This window comes from Astatotilapia calliptera, chromosome 7, assembly GCF_964374335.1.
Source record: "Astatotilapia calliptera chromosome 7, fAstCal68.1, whole genome shotgun sequence".
NCBI lineage: Eukaryota > Metazoa > Chordata > Actinopteri > Cichliformes > Cichlidae > Astatotilapia > Astatotilapia calliptera.
In genome coordinates, this window is record NC_137428.1 from 44,757,239 (window position 1) to 44,777,638 (window position 20,400).

At 40.3% G+C, this 20,400-nt stretch overlaps 1 protein-coding gene and 1 long non-coding RNA gene across 3 annotated transcripts in view; one reads left to right on the forward strand and one right to left on the reverse strand.

Annotated features, from left to right (window-relative positions):
• The window catches only part of LOC113026223 (chemokine-like protein TAFA-5), a 58,747-nt gene extending 47,704 nt beyond the window's left edge, over positions 1–11,043 (reverse strand). The window contains exon 1 of one of the 2 annotated variants that reach the window (XM_026174748.2): positions 3,652–4,567. In XM_026174748.2, coding sequence (XP_026030533.1) covers positions 3,652–3,745 — 94 coding nt within the window. In that variant the 5' untranslated portion in view covers positions 3,746–4,567. Of the gene's footprint in view, positions 1–3,651; positions 4,568–10,325 lie in introns of those variants that run through there. The other variant, XM_026174750.2, reaches the window with a different exon arrangement.
• Positions 11,044–15,171: 4,128 nt separating this feature from the next.
• Positions 15,172–17,129, forward strand: LOC113027408 (uncharacterized). Its single transcript, XR_003273047.2, has 2 exons — positions 15,172–16,709; positions 16,789–17,129. It is a non-coding gene; the product is annotated as an uncharacterized LOC113027408 (long non-coding RNA).
• The last annotated feature ends 3,271 nt before the right edge of the window (positions 17,130–20,400 follow it).

The following is a 20,400-nucleotide window of genomic DNA, read 5'->3' on the forward strand; positions in this document are numbered from 1 at the left end:
TGTTTCACACTGTGATGATCAATGAAAAAGAGACAACCAAAACAACGTTCTACAACTGATCTTTTATACTGTGCTTTTTTTACCTTGTGTTTTGATGTCATGTAAACTGGCAGACCGTTTTACAAAAACGACTCTGCAGAATCATTGCAAACGTGCAGCTGCTCACTTGACTCTGTTTGAGCTATGACTGATGAATTTCAATGAGCAGCTGCTGGACTTTATGATTTTCCTCTCTTTGCAGCAGCACTGATTATCTGAAACATCTGCATATGATGAAGAAACTCGGAAGCAGCTGCTGAATAAAAACAAAAAAGCAAGTTTCTGCTTCACGGAGAGCAGAGGGGATTTTATTGTTTTCCTGTCATACATCAGAGACTGAGGAGAACTTTAAATGTGCCAGTGTTATGTTGCATCTGGCTGCCTCAGAAATGCATATTCTACCTGAAATAAAAACAGTAACATCTATGAAACATGACTAATTCCAGGTATCACCCACAGTGTGAAAGAAGTCTGGTATCAGATCAGAAATGTCAAAAATCACTTTCACAAAGAGCCAGAGTGGAATTGTCACATCAAGGACAGTTTCTTTTCGAGGCTTGTACTATGAATCGAGCTCAACATACCGAGGCCAGCTTTCTGTTACGTGAACAGCAGCGATCACATGACTCTGGCTCAACTTGGGTTTCCTTTGTGCATTCACATTAAAGAGGTGGTGTTGTAGTATCTGACCAACCACAATTATTGATAAGTGTACTGGCAACAAAGTGGCTGATTTTTCAACACAAAATAAAACTAGATGAAACGCACAATAACTGAAAACAACACAACAGTGTGTGAGAGAAGAAAAGCACTGTAGTATTAAATGTGTGTGCTTTAAGCACATGGATCAGTAAAACTGGAAATGAGATGCTATAGTAAAATGGCCTGTATTTAGTATAGTATAGTAATACACATTAGCCTATTTTAAGTCATAAAGGAAAACTAGCAAAAATGCTGACTTCTGTGAGTTACTACTCACAGCTTTGTCATTTATATACAAATAATTATAATGGATTATAAACAAGTAGTTCATTCTCTTCCACCTTTCCTTTTCATGGTCGTGGAGAGGAGTGGAGTTGGGGGGGGGGGGCTATCCCAGCTGTCTTAGGGCGAGAGGCAGGGTACACCCTGGACAGGTCACCAGTCTGTCGCAGGGCAGTAGAACCATAAGACTGTTTTAAATGAATAAAGTTGCATATAGAAATATATATTCAATACATCACACAGAATGGGAAATAGACTTTTGACTCTATTAAAAAATGTAAACCTTCCAACTCTCACGGTTCTTCCAGGAATGGAGGTACAACTTTCTAGAGAACTGATCAGCTGATTTCTAATCTGAAACAAGTTTGCTGCAAGTTAAGGTTACCATGGCAATGGACCCCTGTAAAAAGAAATACTGAAAACTTAGAGATGGACGATCCGATATTACGTATCGGTATCGGTCTGATACTGACCTAAATTACTGGATCGGAGAAATAAAAAATGTAATCCGATCCATTAAATATCAAAAAAGCACCTCACAAAACTTGTGACACGGCATAACTCTGCTCATAACCGTAGCACGTCGGAGCAGTATGCCTCACGTGATAGAGCGGCTTTCATCTGAGGAAGTTATCCCAGCGAGAAGTAAAGCAAGTGTGTAAGTTCATCTCTGAATGTTTGTAAAGCATTCCCACGTTAAGCTTAACAACCGATATATGGAGCGACTGCCTCTCTCTCCCTCCCCTTCCTGCTGCTACTTCAATCGGGAAACTGCTTAATGATCAGCTGATCAGCTTTTCTGTTGCGAGTCCGTCTCTCTTCTTTGTTTTTGGCCCACTTTGCACCAGAAAGAGGAAACCAGCTGCTGAACAACAGCAGCACGTTTAAGCTTGATAAGCTGTTGTTAGAATTTAATGCCGATAGGGCATTAACAGGGAAAAGGGGGCACAAAGACATACTTTTCTTTCTTATTCTCATTTAAAATGTCTAGCTTTTAATAAATAATTATCTGAATCTTACACCCAAAGTTTTAATCTGATGTAAAATGTATAGAAGTCCATTACTCTATATAGTAACTATTAAGTCTAATATACCCTACACACAAGGCTGGACTGGGACAAAAAATCGGCCCGGGCATTTTGACTAGAGACCGGCCCACCAGGATAAAGATTTAAAATGTGACGTCATTCAGGGGTAAAACCGCAAAAGATTCTGGGAACTTGTGGCAAGAGGTACTAGCGCACGCAGGCTTTCAATTGAACTCAGTCACACAGCGATAAAAAGAAACACAAAAATGTCAAGAAGCTGTTGTATTATTAACTGCAATAGCCGGTCGCATGACAGCCACGGGAAGCCGACGGGCAAAGAGATTGTTTTTTTTATCAGATTACGTCGTTGAAGAGAAATTTTTTAAGCCATGTTTCCGAAGTAAGAGCCGACGGATGGTCTGGATATACCAAATTCTGAGACGTTTAATAATAATAATAAACGTCTCAGAACACTCCAGCTCACATGTTCGTCTGCTCCAAGCATTCCCACAAAGGTCAGAGTTTTGTAGTAGTTAATACGTCATTTTCATAACATAATTAGGTTACAAGCAAGTCTGGCGCTGAACAGAAATTGTTGCTCTATGCTCCTTTGTTTATTGTGCATAAATAGTGAATTGTCCTGACACAATATTGCGTTTCGCCTCTGTTATTATGGTACATTGACAAAAACATATACTTTTATTCACAGGGTAAAACAGTTGTTTTGTATCACTAATTGCCCAGTACGATTACAACATACAATATTATTGTCACTGCTACATTTCTGTAATGCTACCAGAAATTATTTCCACTACTAATTAATTACCGTTGAGCTCAAAGGTCCTATTAATAAACGGTTAACGAATGTGTATTTATGACGACAATTTGTGAGACTGGTAAACTTAACCTTTGTTCGTACAATGGTCTTTCGTTCTACACGGTGCATTTCAAGGTCCTGTACCCATCCGTCGGTAAACTGTACCTGGGCTTGTTGCAGTGACCTGAAGTTACTAAACTTCATGAGTGTATGTGTTGTGATGATTTCTGATATGAGGTTCAGTTCTACAGTGGTGATCGCAGGGTGTGCACAGGTCAAGTGCCACTATGACCCTCCAGAAAATAACGAGGACAGGGGATGATCGTTCAGCTCTTTAATGGCAGATTTAGCGTGGGTGTGGGTATGTGTGTGTGTGTGGTTCTACAAACAGAATGGAAAATAGAATACAAATTACAATCAAATTATAGACAACAATAATCACCATATAACATATTACAGCCACATACTTGTCTTATAGGCCCTAATACTAAGCTGGCGGCTTTTACTTATAGTCTGAACCATATTTGACAACAAAGAAAATAAACATCTTCCCATCACTTAACTCTTGTGCCCCACTCACTTATGATGCCAACTAAAGAAGGCAATACACATAACAAATCACCAACTTAAACTGAACTCAGTTTGGCCTAGGCGAACTTAGCTTAGCTTAGCCTGCTTAGCTTAGCGATAACTTAGCTGATAGAAAATGTACAAACAGAGGACGTCCAGAGCAAGAAAACATACAGGCTATCCTTCTTACACAAGAAATATCCTGTAACTCACCAATCTTATGGACGCACACTCTCATTGAACCCACATAAACTGCTCTCGAGCATAACTTGTGATTCACACTGCCTTCATGAACACCATTTTCCATCCCAGTCAAACATTACTCACAAAACGGCCGCGCCCTCTAGTGGCGAGGCAGAAAACTGCATCACAGTCCTGCCTTCAGAACAGTATGCACTCACTCCAAGAACCGTATAATTATAAATATGAGCATGGTGAAAGTTGGGCAGCACGCTGACGTCTTTTGTCCACTCTGTGTGCTCGTAAGGGTCTGACCCTTTCACTCATTTGATTTTTCCTCGTATCTTTTCTTTGTCTTTTCGTCGAGTCTGTCTTTGTACGGACCGGCATTGTTTTCCTTTTGTTTTGTACATTCCTTTTTTGTGCGCCAAAGAAAAAACAAGAAGGTATTGGAACCGGAGAATGAACGTTTTGCGGTGCTGCAAACGCTTGCATTTGATGCGGTACTTGGATTGTTTTGCCACGAGTTCCCGGCATGCAATGCGCGAAAATCACGTGATTGCTAAACAAGGGGGAGGGTGCATCCGGCCTCCTCTGCTGTAATTGGTCCAGCCCAGAGTCAATCATGACCAATTGGCCAATCCAACACCTTTCATACCTTTTATACCCTTCCTAAAAAAAAAAAAAAAATCCATCGGCCCATAAAAACAAAAAATTGCCAGCGGCCCACCGGGCAGATGCCCGGTATGCCCGATGGCCAGTCCAGCTATGCAAGTTAGTACTTTTTCCTTTGGGAAAGTACCATCGGTAAATTCTGCAATTCTGTTGAAGAAAGATGTTGAATCTATTTAATTATTCTTGAAAAATAATTTATTTCTCTGCATTTTTTTTCACCCTGCATCAAATTAAAGTTGATTACATAGATTAAGCATCATGAGGTGGAGGGTGGGGGGTGGCTCCCTATTTTTTATTTTTTTTTGCTGGGAGTTTGCAACCCTATTAGTTAGGTTGCTTAATATTTCTCTAAGTACTCTTTAAAATACCAGAATAGGGAGGATGGAGTGGGTTTAAGTTTATTAGATTGATCAGTGTTGCTCAACTATGAAATACTTTGGGTGCAGTGTGTTTTTTACATACAGGTATAACAGAATAGCTTTAGTGTTGTTGTTTATTTAAACTTGAGTATGAACTTATACAAAATGCAGCACGATATTAAAAAAACAGTTTTATTGATTAAAAACCACACTATATCGGATTCATATCGGTATCGGCAGATATCCAAATTTATGATATCGGTATCAGTATCGGACATAAAAAAGTGGTATCGTGCCATCTCTACTGAAAACCCAGGGTTAAGCTTGAACTTAACTTCATAAGGAAAAGTCCTGCTTCATAGTACAGTCATCAGGTCTGCCTAAATCCCTGAATCACACACAACTAAAAGAAAATCTTTACTCAAAACAAGCTAACTACCATGCAGCTAGTGCAAAATCATGAAAAGGACATTTTTCAGGCCTTTGCATTTTATTACATAAAATACATCCGGGTGTAAAAGCAATACAACAAATTGTTAAAATTTTACCCTCAACCTTTGAAATCTTATGTGGTTTTTACATACCACACAGACTAGACTTCTGGTGTGAAATTGGTTCCAAGAAAACATAAAAACCTTGGTAAACTTTTCCCCTTCTCAAAAATAAAGTCTCTTTGCATTTCTTTCCCCTCTTCAAGTTTTTGTCTTTACTGGTGTGTGAATTCAAAACAAAACCCAAATCTCTTACAGTCACAGGCCTCTCGTTACACTGAATAAAACAGTGCTCAGTTTCCCACCTCTCTTGGGAAATTTGCCGTTTAACAGTCATCCCACAAACCATAAGGTCTCCTCAGCACACACTCAGATGTACACTACAGTGTTAATTTCCTCAGTCACACCATAAAGACTGTGTGCTCAGCTATAACTGCTCAGCACACCAAACTGCACACAAATCATAACTGAGCTCTTCTTTATTAAGCTGGCTGTAACCTCTCAGTCTGTGTGCAAGAGAGCCTCAAGGTCCCAGCAGGCTACCGCATAACAAGAGAGAGGTGGGATTAGTGAATGTACAACACCTGTGCCGATCAGCCCTCCCTCAGACCGCTCCCTGAGCAAAAACCACAACCTGCCACTATAATCTGCCTTTATGATTAACTTTGTTTTTTGTTTTGTTTTGTTTTTGCTGTTTTTTGTAGCTTAGGGTTGGAGGCGAGTCTGTTTTAATCTGGCATGTCCGTGGGGTGGGCATCATTTTGCAGACAACAGTTAGCAACAATAGTTATCTCAACACACTTTGTGGTAGAAAAACAATATTAAACAGAGACAAGACTAAATTAACAATCTCCTATGAAGGCACTTGGTGATGGTGGTAAGAAAGAACTGCCTTGTAAGAGGAAGAGGACACCAGAGGATTGCATAGGGTAAACACAATAACAAACAGGACATAACACAAATTACAAGCAAGAGTAGATCAAATTTAATGGTGTGCAATAGTAGCACAAAAGGGGGAAGTGGTCAAGCCCAGTGCATTATGGGAAATCACCCAGTCTCTTGAGCCTACAATAATAACAACTTAAGCTGTGAACCTAATCCCAGCACTATCACCGCCAATGACAAAATATTCCAAAACAGTTCTCTGGAAGAGAAAGTCATAAAGGTAGAAAGAGTGTCTGCCTGGTTTCACAGGATAAGGGGCTTGAGCTCAAAGTGGGCATGAAATGCTTGTACTGTCCATAATTTAAAACATAAATGTATTACAGTTTTCACACTGTATGGTCTAAAAAGTGGGCTCAGTTTTGTTGTGTCCTGGCAATAGCAATTACAAAAACCAAGGAAAGACTGTTAGCTTTTACTCCATGCCTCAAAAGTGGCAAGTGGTTCTTCAACACTGGCTAGCTGGAAAAGTGACCTGATGGATGTTAAGACCTACAGTAGCTAAAGATGAGGCCCTGAGAAAAGTCATTAGACCTACCAAGACACTAACTAATGCTACCCTCACTGTACTTTTATTATCGTTGGAATCTTTTTCAGTTCACTCCACAAGTAAACAAAAAATAAGTTCACTTCAATAACTGCAGATTTTATGTGCAGTATTAACCAAAGATGAGAGAACTGAATATGTTCTCACTGTATTCTTGGCTGATGCAAATTGTTATAATATCAGTTCCAGTTTTTGATATTACAGCTGATGATGTCGTTGAGTGTTAATGCAGCTTAACAAAACACTGATTATAATACATCCAGATGTTTCTCTCTGTTTTTCTGCAGGTGAACATGATGCAGCATGACTGTTAGTATGTTAAAATATAAACTTTCTCCTGCAGATTTTCCTCTGCAGAAGCTGCTGATGAAGACTTTTGCAATCATATTTATGGAAAGCCTACAACAACATGGAGGCTGCACTAGGCTGTAGCAAAGACACTGTGCTGGCACAAACTGTATTAAAGATGCATTTTTTAGGCTACATCGACAAAATGTTTGCTCATCAGCTGACCTGTTCACTAGATCTGGCTCCTTGCAACTTTGTCCACTTTTCCAAAATTAAAATTGCTCAACTTACTGGACACGATCCAGCTTACACCATAGAGGCAAAAGACATTGTTTAATTTTTACTGGCCCTTTCTGATCACAACTTATTAACTCATTTTCACTTTTCATTGGAAACGTTTGAGCTTATTAATGTTACTGCTCTCTTGGTATCCCAAAGGAGGGGCATGTTCAACACTGCAGAACCCCCTGATGAGGTGCTTTTTGCAAACTAGTACTGACAACCACAGAAAAATCAGTGCTGCTAGAGATGGAAGCAGAACAGGTTGATTTTTTTTTTTTTTTGTTCTCTTTAAAGTAAACGCTGTGGTGCTTTTCCACTTGGATCACTGAGCAATTTTATATCAGTGTTTTTAGTGAATGCAAAGTACGAGTGGGACTCCAACACTAAGCTGGAGCATTGTGTGTGTGGTGCTTCAGGGACAAGGCTTCGTAAAAATGCTCTGCACTTCCTTCTTTTCTTTACTATCCACCACAGAACAAACCTGAACACTGAAATTTTCACAGTGTTGGCGACATTTCAGCCAGATGAGTCCGGAAGGAAGTTACAAAAAGAATTTCTCTACTACTGCAGTGCTGCTTGTTTTGGCAAGAATCACTCAGCTAAAGATGTAAATAATGCAATGTTTCAAGAATGACAATTATATTTATTATGTTTTACTGGTGACTGGAGTTTGTAAGCAGTACAATTTATTTGTTAGTGCAAACAAAATTAAGACCATTGTCTGTCCTTTCTCTCCCTCTCTCCCTCTCTCCCTCTATCTATCTATCTATCTATCTATCTATCTATCTATCTATCTATCTATCTATCTATCTATCTATCTATCTATCTATCTATCTATCTATCTATCTATCTATCTATCTATCTTCTTACTATAATGATCATTATGTATGTTTGCATATATGTACACTATTTCTTCCTCAATGTGCAGGCCAATCTCCACAAAACTGTTCGTGAATATTGTCACACATACAGCAATTATTCAAATCTATAAAAAAAAATTTAAATAAAAGATTTATTATAATATTATATTTGTATAAATCATCCCCCTGCAAATGCAACGTTTTATTCTCTGTTTGTATTTTTTTCCACAGGTCACGTTCAACAGACATCGCCTGCACTTAATGTCACGATCACCAACATCTGTATCCGTGACAGAATTTTGTTCTTGTCGCCACTACAAATGGAATAAAGACAGAGCGCTGTAATTTCGAGTAATAATAACTAAAGTAACTTAACCTTTTAACTCTTCAGAACTCTTCAATGTCTCTTTTTACACGAGACGTATGTTGAGTTCGGCTTTTGAACCAGCTGCTTAAAGTCCTCCTTTACTACTATGTAACTGCATTACTAATTTCCATGCACTATTTTGTTCTTCCTGTCATATTCAGCCTAACGAGAGAGTTTGATGGAGTAATTTATATACTTTTAGGTCACATACCATCAGCTGCTTGTATCATCTCTTCACATGCCGTCATAGCCTGGTTGTACTGTTTCCACCTTTGGCAGGAACAGTTTTCTCGCATATTTTACAAAGCTTTGTGCTTTGTTAGCAATTGCTGATGAAACTCCTGTTTTCCTGACTTTGTCTCCTGTCACGTGTATTATGCAAGTAAACACTTGGCATTGTTATAACATTGTAATATGACACTTTTATGTCACGTAAATACTTCATATTATCACAAATAATATCACGAATAATCTGATATGATATATGACATATACTGATATAGTGACTGCTAATAAGAGATAGATTCTTCCGACTATCTAGACTACAATATCTGAAGATCCGTTTAAAGTGAAAGATCTCAGAGGCTATAGGAGAATAGAAAAGGAACATTATCAAAGATGAAGAATTTGATCAGTAAAGAAAATAAGGGATCCACCAGCAATGACCCTGTTATAAGAAAGTTGCAGGGGTCTCAGAGGATGAGTAGCAGTATCTAAACCACTTCTTAGGTGGGGAAACAAGATCAAATGCTTAAAGTAAACTAAAAAAAATAGATGATGGTAATATGATGGTTAGAGGTTAAATGCAGTCACAGAGCAGATGAATCCAAGACGAAGTTAACAGGAGAAAGAATGACAGCACACAGTGAAACACGGTACAAGGTTACTGAGTCCTCCAGAGGAGCAAATTAACTCTACCCTCATTGTGTGAGTACCACCCCCCTCAGAAAAGATCAATAACTTCATTCTTTTCATTGCAAATAATAAAAAGCATCAGAAAAACATTTGTTTTCCCGATTGTTGTCTTTTAGAGTTGCAAAGAGACTTTTCTAGTTCCTGCTTGAATCTAATCAAATTTTGGTCAAGTTTTAATTTCTAATCATAATTGTAATAAAAGTGTAATGCCCCTGCATTGAGAGAGTGGAGCTTAGCACAAGCCTAAACCCTGTGTACCGGCGGGGTCACATTATGTCATATATTTTCTTAACACAACAGAGATCAGCATACAAATATCAAAACTACTTTTTAACAAGGATTAAAAATAGTCCAGAACATTAGTAAAATAAACACTTTGTATTATTGTGTCTGTTACTGATAAAACCTGCACATCAGTCTAGAAATGTCACAATTGCTAAGAATGAAGTTTAATAACTTGCCATGACATTCATTAGATTTCCTTGCACGGTCTGTGTACAGAACCGTACAGTCGCTCTGTGTGTGGCACGATGGATAGACAGGTAGAGTGTTTCATCTCTGAGATTGTTTCTGATTGCTTCGGTTTCCTACAGCGAAAAACATCGAAGCTCTGCTGGAGCTCAGACTGCTTCCTGAGCGCCTTATCCCGCCCGGACGTCCCGACCAGGGTCCGTTTCTACTGATGTTGATTCATTTGTTTTGCATCTCTGGCCTTAATTTACCATATCATCATCATACCGTAACCATATCACACTTGCTGCACAAGCGCTGCACAGACGACTAAAACCGCGGGACTGCATGCACAAATGCACTTCCCTGTTAGTGTCTCCGGGTACTGAAACCACAGAGACAGAAACCTTTCAGTACATTTTTTCCCATATTGTATCTGACCTGTTGAAGCACTCTGGCTCCTAAGTTTGACCACAAACATACACAAGCACATATGTATGTAACTATGTAACCAGAAAACAGAAACACTACCTTCCCTCAGGATTTGGCTGTGGAGGAGCAATAGGAGCAGGAAGCAGACCGCGGCGGCAGTCAGAGCCCAGGCCGGCCGAAGGAACTGCATGAGGTGAAGAATGTGTGGGCAAAAAACTCCAAACTGTCCTCAGGCTAGTGCCTCCTCACGACGCCACATCCATCCACATTCGACCAAGAGGAGGACAGAGAGAGGAGACACCTCTCATCTTCGAGATGTGTATTCACAAACGGGCCTGAAGTGACAGATCTTCAGTGGAGGAGATCTGGGATCTGAGATCCACTACACGAGAAATCACAGGGTCCTCACAGAGCTCCCCGGCGGTTTCTGCGGGCAGCAGCAGCTTTTGATGTGGGAAGTCCTCCGCTGCAGAATCACAATCCAATAAGCTTCAAACTAGAAGTTTTCCAGCTTTAACCTGCAACTTACGGCTCGGTGTCCTTTGGATCCATTCACTAACTCGTCCACGTAAAATCCGCCAAAGATTAAACAACAGACACCGGGTCCAAACCGAAGCGCCTCGGGGGGCATACTTTACGCTTCTCCGCGGGGTTTGTGATCCTGGTCGGTGCCTCGGTGCTTGCCTGGCGATAAGTGATGAACACGGAGAAGGATGAAGAGCAGGTAATGTGTGCAGGTCTGTGTACACCCCCCCCAACCACACACACACACACACACACACACACACACGCTCTCGCTCTCTCTCTCTCTCAGTCACATACGAGCTGACGTCACACCAGTTACCAGTTACAAAGACCACTATGGAGGAAAATAAAGCGTGCACAGTATTTAAGACAACCAGACTGAGTGAGGCTACTTCATGATGGACAGGAACGGAATCAGAGCGTCCCTGACCTCCGGGGAGGACTCTGACGTTTGTGTGGGGTGGGATTAAATTGAATTTATCGGTCAATAAATTCAGATTCATGAATAAAAAGTCTCATCACTTGTAAAAGATTATTTTAAATTACTGCTATTATTCCATTATTGGTATTTGGTATCTCAGTTTCCACAGGACGCAAACACAACCTGGAAACTGAAAGCGTCTTCTTAAGGCTTCAACTTGTTTTAATAATGTATTTTTTTTTGATAATAAACAGAACATTTTTTTATTCATCATTTATTTTATTTTTTTTGATTTTCATTGAAATAAAAAAAATATCACGTGTTCAGAGAAATTAAGAGGAATCTCCATTTCAAGTAAAACTATTTGCAAACCTACTTTAGTTAACATTGGCATGTTGGTATTTTTTAAATTGCAGAACAAAAGTACGTTTACAGTATCGTCCTTATTTTGTTATATATACGACAGTAAACACATGAAAAATAGCAGAAATGTCAGAAATATGTTTTCGTGTATTTATTTATTCATTATACATTCATTTAGAGCAGGGGTGAGATGTTTTCCCAGGGGCCACATGAGCAACTGTGGACTGTCTGATAGGAAAGGCTTCTCGTGTGAATCGCTTTGGTAAACATTATAGTTGGAATGTTCTGCGAAGTTTCGGCGAGCCTTCAGGTCCACCGCTCAAATTAACGGTCCTCGGCAGAGTCTCCAGCCGGAGCTGTCGCCGCTCCGGAGATGTTTAGTAGTGTGCACCGGTAGCTGCCACAAGCTCGAGCTGTTACACTGCTGTGTTAAAAGTATGCAGTGTCACACAACTCGTGGTATTTTACAAGCCGTTTTTAGCAGTATTTTCATCTTATTTATTCCCTTTTTTTTTTTTTACAAGTGAATAACTTGTCACTGGCAACACTTCAAGCTCCTCCCCGCCGATCTGCTCCAGTAAAGAGGAATCATGCTCCTAACTCTGAATCACTGTCCATACCACTGCTGCTAATTATTAATCACCTCACAAATATTAGCATCCATCAGCAATCAGTATACAAGAAAAATACTTTTAAACAGATTTAAAAGGTAATCAGTTAAATATAAATACAAAAGTAGCATATATAGGGTTAAGTACACTGTAAAAAAATCGTGATATAAAAGTATTTTACTGTGTATTTTACAGTTTTGTACTGGTCTTCTAGAATATCATTAAATTCACATAAATAGACTGTGATTTTACATTTCAAATGTAAATTAACGTAAAATCACTGTTTTAGCCTGTTTTAGCCTGCTGTGTTAGGATGGACAGCTACAAATAACAAGTATAGCCTAAAAGAAGACAAAAAATAGCTTAAAAAGATACATAAAATCTTTTTTATAATTGAATTTTTCAACTAACTCGATGCATCGTTGCACCCCTGATCATGTTGTGTCATATGAACTAATAATGTCGCTACTATAATGTCGCTACTGATCAATTACATTTTAAAACTTGCTAAAAAGGTCCAAGGAAGTTCCTTTTTCTCTTTTTAAGGAGAGGTCAGTACCACATCATGGTTTTATTAAGTGATTAGTTTCAGTTAAATGACAGGAAACAGAAAAAAACAAACAGCAAATTATTAAAACAAACATCTGTAATGAACACATATACATATACCTATATAGACAACACAAGAACGCTACACTGCAAACCTATTACAGTAAATAATTAGTGAAAGCTATAATGGGAAACAGTGCAGACAACCAAATTTCATTGATTTAGCTGAGCTCATGAATCACAAAAGTGTCTTCATAACTGGGGAGAAAAGAAGAAAAACAAACAAATATGAATGTTTGTGAATGAATGATTCTATTCCACTGAGTAAAGCCTGAAGTTATCTCGGGGGAGATATTTTATCAAATAATTTTTCTTATATTAAGCAGCAATATTTTTTTTTTCCAAACTTCCAAACTGATAAATATCACGCAGCAACGTTTCTCCTTTGTGTTCAGTATTTAGAGATGAATGAGGACTAATAAAACTGTTGGTTGATGATGGAAACATTTGAAGACAGTAACAGCAGTGCATCAGTTTTTCAACCTCTCTGAATGAATCCATCCAGCTGATTGATTGCTCAGCTTCAGAGGCTCCAGGTTGCTTTCAAAGACTCTTATCAAAGCTCTCAGCGTCCTGTCAGACAAACTCCATCAGAGCTGCCCTACTGCTCTGATGGAGATCCGTCTTCATCAGGTCACGCTCTCTGGATTTCTGCCAGCAGTGATTATTGCTGATGTTTTCCTGCCATCGATTAGCTTTCCACAGAACTGTCAGTCAGAGGTGTTGTATGAGATGAATCTACAGAGAGAGAGACATCAACAAGAATGCTGCCAGGACCTATCTGCTGTGTGTAACAGCACAGGAAATGAAAAGTGTCTGACAGAAAAGGAACTGAGGAGATGAGGTCAATCAAATCAACCAGAGGTCTAAATTCAACCTGTGCGCAAAGGTTCTGTCTACTCACCAGAGAACCTAGATGCTGCAGAATTAAGTTTTCATTTGTATGAAGGAAACAAATCTGGCATGGATTTTTCCAAAAAGACCATTTTTTCACTGTCATCTCAGATTCATATTCAGAAAATAAGTCATTACTGCAGCTGTGTAGAGAACTGACTGATCCTGAAAGTATGTATCAATGCAACACATTATCACACATGGACAAGACACAGAACTACACTGTAATCCCAAAAGTTATTTGCATTCAAAGGGTTTAGCTATAATCACTGATGGTAATTAATTTTCTTTGTAAAACTAAAATCATATAACTGTGTCAGACAGAACTCATTGGTGGAAGCTTTTTGCACTTAACCTATATTGTTTTGCATGTGATGCACTAAAATGAATACATTTAACATGGTCCTTTCTATTTTAAGTTTATTCTAATAAATAGTTTAAGTTCAATTTTTTATAAGAGAATAAGTTTTAAACTCAACACTCAAATAATAAAAGTAAATTTGATGTTTACTGATCATGTTTAGTTGAAAGCACTTTCACTATTTTTAAGTTTTTGTTGCCCCTCCCATATTTTTCCCGGCACTGGAACCGAAGAGACGTCTGGACTTGTTGTCAGGAAAAATTAAGACAAGTCGTTTTTGGTGGTTTTGCCTGGGATTGAACATGTTTGTTTCAGTCTACAGTCGATAGGGAGTACTTTTCCTCAAACCTCCACGCAAACTGGTGAGTTAAATCTTTTTATTTCAACTTTAAGCAAAAATAGTTGCATGTTACATTACGGAAATGTGCACGCTAATTCAATCTACAGTGAACCCTCGTTTACCGCGGGGGTTACGTCCCAAAAACAACCCGCAATAAGTGAAATCCGCAAAGTAGTGAAAAGTATTTATTATAAATGTTTTAAGGCTGTAACCCTCACAGCCTTAACCCCTGCTCATGCGTAATGGTTCTAGCATCTTCCTCGTCCATCCAAACCGCGCGGTTCCATTGTGTGATGTGAGCACATCCAAACCGTGTTCAGGGTTAGCCCGGGTCCGGACTCCGGCCCCGGTCAGAGGAGGAGGACCAGAGCACGGCCGGGCACCTCCAGCCGTTCACACGGACAAATAAACCTGTCATTATTCTCTGCACAGCCGAGCTCTGACACTCAGCCCCTCGCTGAGGCTCGAGGGGCTGAACACCGCTCCTCTGCACCTGTACGGCCTCTCGTAAAGTTTACTTTATTAACATGTGCGCCGCTGCAGCGCCATTCTCTTTACGGGTTGCTGCCTTATCAACATTGAAGAATGGGTCAAATGCAGAGGACAAACTTCATTATACAGTTGTATAATGACAATAAGCCTTACAGATTCCCCAAATTTTCCTGTTTTTTTTTATTTTATTTGAACAATTAACTTGTACTTAAATAATAAACAACATTTATAGAAATACAATACTTTGACCTTTTATACTTGTGTTACTCTCCACCAACAGGTTAACTCACAGTTTTTCCCCCCCTCTGTAGAATGCTGCTGATGGAATCATCTTCAATGGTGAAAACGGAAGTCCAGAGCAAGAACTGAACCCCTGCCAGCTGGGGATCCTTCTAGAGGGCAATGTGGTAATGGATTCCATCTGCAGTCTTCCTTTGGCAATGTGTCTCCTGTTTGGACTGACTTATGCACTCCACTTGGAGTACCCAAAGTGCATGAAGAATACATTCCTGTTTATCCAGCAGATTATGCTGAATCTGGGACGAAACGATCCTCCTCCAAAACTCCAAAGGCTAAAAAATGAGCTTTCAATGTGTGTATAGATACATTGAATGTTCACTCTTCATTGAGCAGCTTTTTCTCATGTTCAGGAAGTCATTATTGTGTTTGTAATTGTCTTTTTTTGTTTTTAGTGGATGGCAAAACCAGGGCTTAAAGGAGTAGTTCACTGATTTTACATACTGAGATATGTTCTTACCTTAGCTTTGAAGAGTTGATGCATACCTGTCTTGTCTTTGTGCGAGAGAAAGGCTCTCCCATATATTCCAACTACCTCCACTTTTTGCTCCTTTTAGAAGCTACCGAGCTCCTCCACGTTTTCCCTATTTATGTAAAATTACATGAAAGGTTACACTATCTAAGTTTAGATTCACTAAATTTAATGTATAGATTTTTTAAGGCGATAAAAAGGGGCACTATATTACAAGCGCGCAGTAACCCTAGTGCACTCTGGAGCATAGACTGAGTTACTGGGGGGATGAAGAAGTGCTCCTACAGTGTTATTACACCTTGTAATATAGTACCCCTTCTTATCGGCTTAGAAAATCCACACGTTAAATTTAGTTAAACTAAACTTGGAGAGTGTCACTTTTCATGTAATTTTACATAAATAGGGAAAACATGGGGGAGCTCGGTAGCTTCTAAAAGGAGCAAAAAGTGGAGGTATTTGGAATATATGGGAGAGGCTTTGCTCCATTTGCATGACTGAGGGCACGCACAAAGACAAGACTGGTACACATCAACTCGTCAAAGCTAAGGTAAGAACATATCTTATTATGTAAAATCAGTGAACTATTCCTTTAATTTCATTGTCTCGCTGGGGCCATTCCTTATTCCATAGTTTTTATTTTTCCAAGTTAAAATATTTGTGAAAATAAGTTTTACTGTTACAACTTGTTACCCAGAGTGTCGCACCAAAGTTCTTTACTTGTGATACACAGTTTTATCTGTTTAAAAGGATTGTTTTAAAGAAAATGTTTTATTGGAAGTCCAATTGTGCAAACAAAAAACTTACTGTTCAAAAAAAACTACCTCAGAGACCACAAATAAATTCTTGTCAAAAAGTGGCTAGGAACAACTGAAATATTGTGTTTGTTTCTGTCATGACCCTGTGCCTTCTCGGCTGACTCTGTATGGCTACAAGTGTTTTTGTTGCGCTGCATCTCTCTCTCTCCCCTGCACTGCGCTCTACCGGGGCGGAGTCATGACGGCTCCAGCCCCTGGCTCGGACACCTGCAAGCAATCATCTCACTCACTTCTTAAGGCGGCTGCTGAGAGTGCTTCCTCGCTGGATTATTGTGTAACACTCGTCAGTGTCATCACCTATCTGAGCCTTTTTCTGAGTTTCTGTCGTGCCACTACTTACCTGCCTTTCCTCTCTGTGCCAGGATTCTCGCCAGCCTGAGGACCGCCGTTGGTGAGCTAAAGCCGGAGTCCGAGCGACCTGAGATTCAGTGGATTTTGTACATAGCCCTCTTCTTCCCGTGCCTGTGCTTCCCGGAGACCCTCTTCCTGTGCCCCCTCACCTGTATATATTCGCACCTGGTGTCTGTGTGTGTAAATAAAACGTGAACTTTAGTGACGGTCTGACTCCGAGTCCCTCCTGAGCCTGACAGTTTCTGAAAGAAATGTCTTCTTAGAAGCGCCATGTGTAAAAATTGGAATACTGTTCAAAGGAAAACAAAAGTCTTGTTTTGTTATAAATAAAGTAGAAAACAAAAACAAAAAACACTTTAGTGGTCTTTGGTTTTGAGTGTGTTTGCCTTGATATATTAAGTTTTAGTAATAATAATACATTTAATTAAAAGACGCTTTTAATTAAACACTACGCAAAAAAGTGAGTTTTGTAATATTAGCACCACTTAAACAATTTAGTTTTTTCTATTAATATTAAGTTAACTGTACTTAAACAAATTATTTTTGAAATATTGAATACTTAAACACTTTAGGTAGCGATGACTCAATATAGTAAATTGTGACAATTTTACTTTTAAGTTTACTTGACTAAATCAGTTAATTTTTTGTTTTGGGTTGATTACTCAAATCATTTGAAGGGAATTGGTTTCCTCAAACGATTTAAGTGTATTGAACTTATCCGGGTTTACAGTGTAGGGCCAGAACCCAGCCACAGAAATGTACTAAAATTAAAACTAATCAACCCACCACCCTCACAAAAAGGATTAAAAAGGGTATAGTTCAGGTACATGGATAAAGGATACACACTCACAAAGTAATTAAGAAATCATACTACATGTACTATAGGACAGTAAATAGCAGAATTAATATCATGTGTCTTTACAATGACCATCCAAGGTGAACCAAATGTTCTGCAAATGATTCAAGTAAAAGGTCTTAGTAAACAAGTCAGTATGTACTAAGGCAGCACCTGAGGAGGTGGCAGTGCTATATAAATGATAAACAAAGCGTGCTAACCCCATAGCGGTAAAATTTAAACTATTAACAGGCAAATGTGGGGTTACCTGTTAATAGTTAATGTTAGTGGGGATGACACTCATCAGTGTCAAGGTGCAGCCAGGCAAGCAGGACGCACTCAAAAGTTCAGTGCATTTATATACAAGGTAATGTGCAACAACAATCCAAACAATTTCCACAGTGTTGATTATCCCAATCCCCATCTCTTCACTTTTTCACTAGTTTTGGAGTCCTGCAATTGAGTCCTGCACCAAACAAATTGTGACAATACCTTTGCCAGGGACACTGTGCCGATCAACGCCGACTCTGCATTCACCAACGAGCTGAATCGGTTCTACGCCCGTTTCGAGGTTAGCCAGGCGGCTAATGCTATCTACCGCCTGACTACCGAGGACAGTGACGTCATCAGCGAGAGACCGGTGACCAGCATCGCGGAGCATGACGTCCGAGCGGCACTGAGGAGAGTGAACACAAGGAAAGCGGCGGGGCCAGACAGCATCACCGGCCGTCTGCTGCGCTGCTGTGCTGACCAGCTAGCAGGTGTGTTCACTTACATCTTCAACGAGTCCCTGGCGAAGTCTGTGGTCCCCACATGCTTCAAAAGATCCACCATCATCCCTGTGCCCAAGAACAGCAAACCCTCATCCCTGAACGATTACCGGCCAGTTGTACCTACCTCAGTAGTAATGAAGGTGTTTGAGAGGCTGCTGAAGAACATCATCTCCTCCTCCATCCCAGACACCACAGATCCGCTGCAGTTCGCCTACAGATCCAACAGATCCACAGAGGATGCCATCGCCCACGTCCTACACACCACTCTCAGCCACGTGGACAAGAAACAGGGTAACTATGTGCGAATGCTGTTTGTTGATTACAGTTCAGCGTTTAACACAATAGTGCCCTGCAGACTGTTCACAAAGCTGAGGGATCTGGGACTTAACAGCCGTCTGTGTGCATGGGTGTTGGACTTCCTCACTGGCAGAACTCAGGTGGTGAGGGTGGGCAGGTGCTTCTCCAACAGCATCACCATCAACACAGGAGCACCTCAGGGATGTGTCCTCTCGCCACTGCTCTACTCCCTCTACACTTCAGACTGTGTGGCCACCCATGGCTCCAACACCATTGTGAAGTTTGCTGACGACACAGTGGTGTTGGGTGCCATCTCCAACAACGATGAGGCGGCCTACATGGATGAAGTGAAGAATCTGGCATCGTGGTGCCAGGACAACCACCTGCAGCTGAACGTCAGCAAGACCAAGGAGCTGGTGGTGGACTTCAGAAGGGGTCAGCACAGAGACTACAAGCCCATCATCATCAATGGAGCTCCAGTGGAGAGGGTGCAGTCCTTCAAGTATCTTGGTGTCCACATCTCCTCAGACCTGACATGGGCTGCCCACATTCAGGTCCAGACCAAAAAGGCTAGGCAGCGCCTGTATCACCTACGACAACTGAGGAAGTTCAGGGTCTCTCCAAAGATCCTCAGGATTTTCTATACAGGCGCTGTGGAGAGCATCCTCACACAGAACATCACATCGTGGTTTGGGAACAGCTGTGTGAAGGACCAAAAAGCTCTCCAGAGAGTGATCCGTACAGCAGAACGCTGCTGCAGGATTGCTCTCCCCCCGCTTCAGGACACCTACACCAGGAGATGCCGGACTAGAGCAGCGCAGATACTGAAGGACCCGTCCCATCCTGGCAACAAACTGTTCCAACTTCTGCAATCTGGTAGAAGGTTCCGCATCTTCCGGGCAAGGACAGAGAGACTCAAGAGGAGCTTCTATCCCCAAGCCATCCGTGCCCTAAACACACACACCCGCCCTCTCACATCATCTATAATTGACTGAGACAGGACTCTTCCAGACACTAAACCAAGGCACAATGTACATTTCAATTCCTTTAATTTTAAATATGTTTATATTGTCTATCCTGTAAAATAGTCAGATGTCTATTCATATTAATGTACAGAATTCACCTGCTTGCTGCTACTACTGCACATTCACCCAGTGTATATACTATATATATATATATAATGTTCTTCCTCTACACCCCCCCCCCCCCCCCCCCCCAATTTTTGCACATGTCGAGGAGCGTGTCAGGCTACATTTCACTGTGTGTTATACTTGTATAACTATGCATGTGACAAATAAAGAGCCTTGAACCTTGAACCTTGAACCTTGTTTTACTTTGGTTGACTTTGGTTGCTACAGCAGAAAAAAGATGAAGAGAAAATTTCATCACACAAATCGGTGGTGCAGATTTACAATTTACCTGAAACAGAGCAAAAGTGCTCTTTAAATAGCTTAATGAATATTAAGCATGTAAAGGAAGACGTGTGCATGTGTGTTGGTGTATGTGCGTTAGGAACATAGATAGGACTACGAAGGGGTGAATGAGGTACCAGGATTCAATGGTACTCCAAAAGGCTCACTTCTGTACACTCGGTGCAACCTTCTCCTCTACACTTAACTGTTTATCAGCCCTTAAAGGACAGTGGTCACTTCCTACCGATGTCTTTTTTAAGTACCCTTCATAACAAACACGAACCAATGAATGTAAGACTAGTGTGA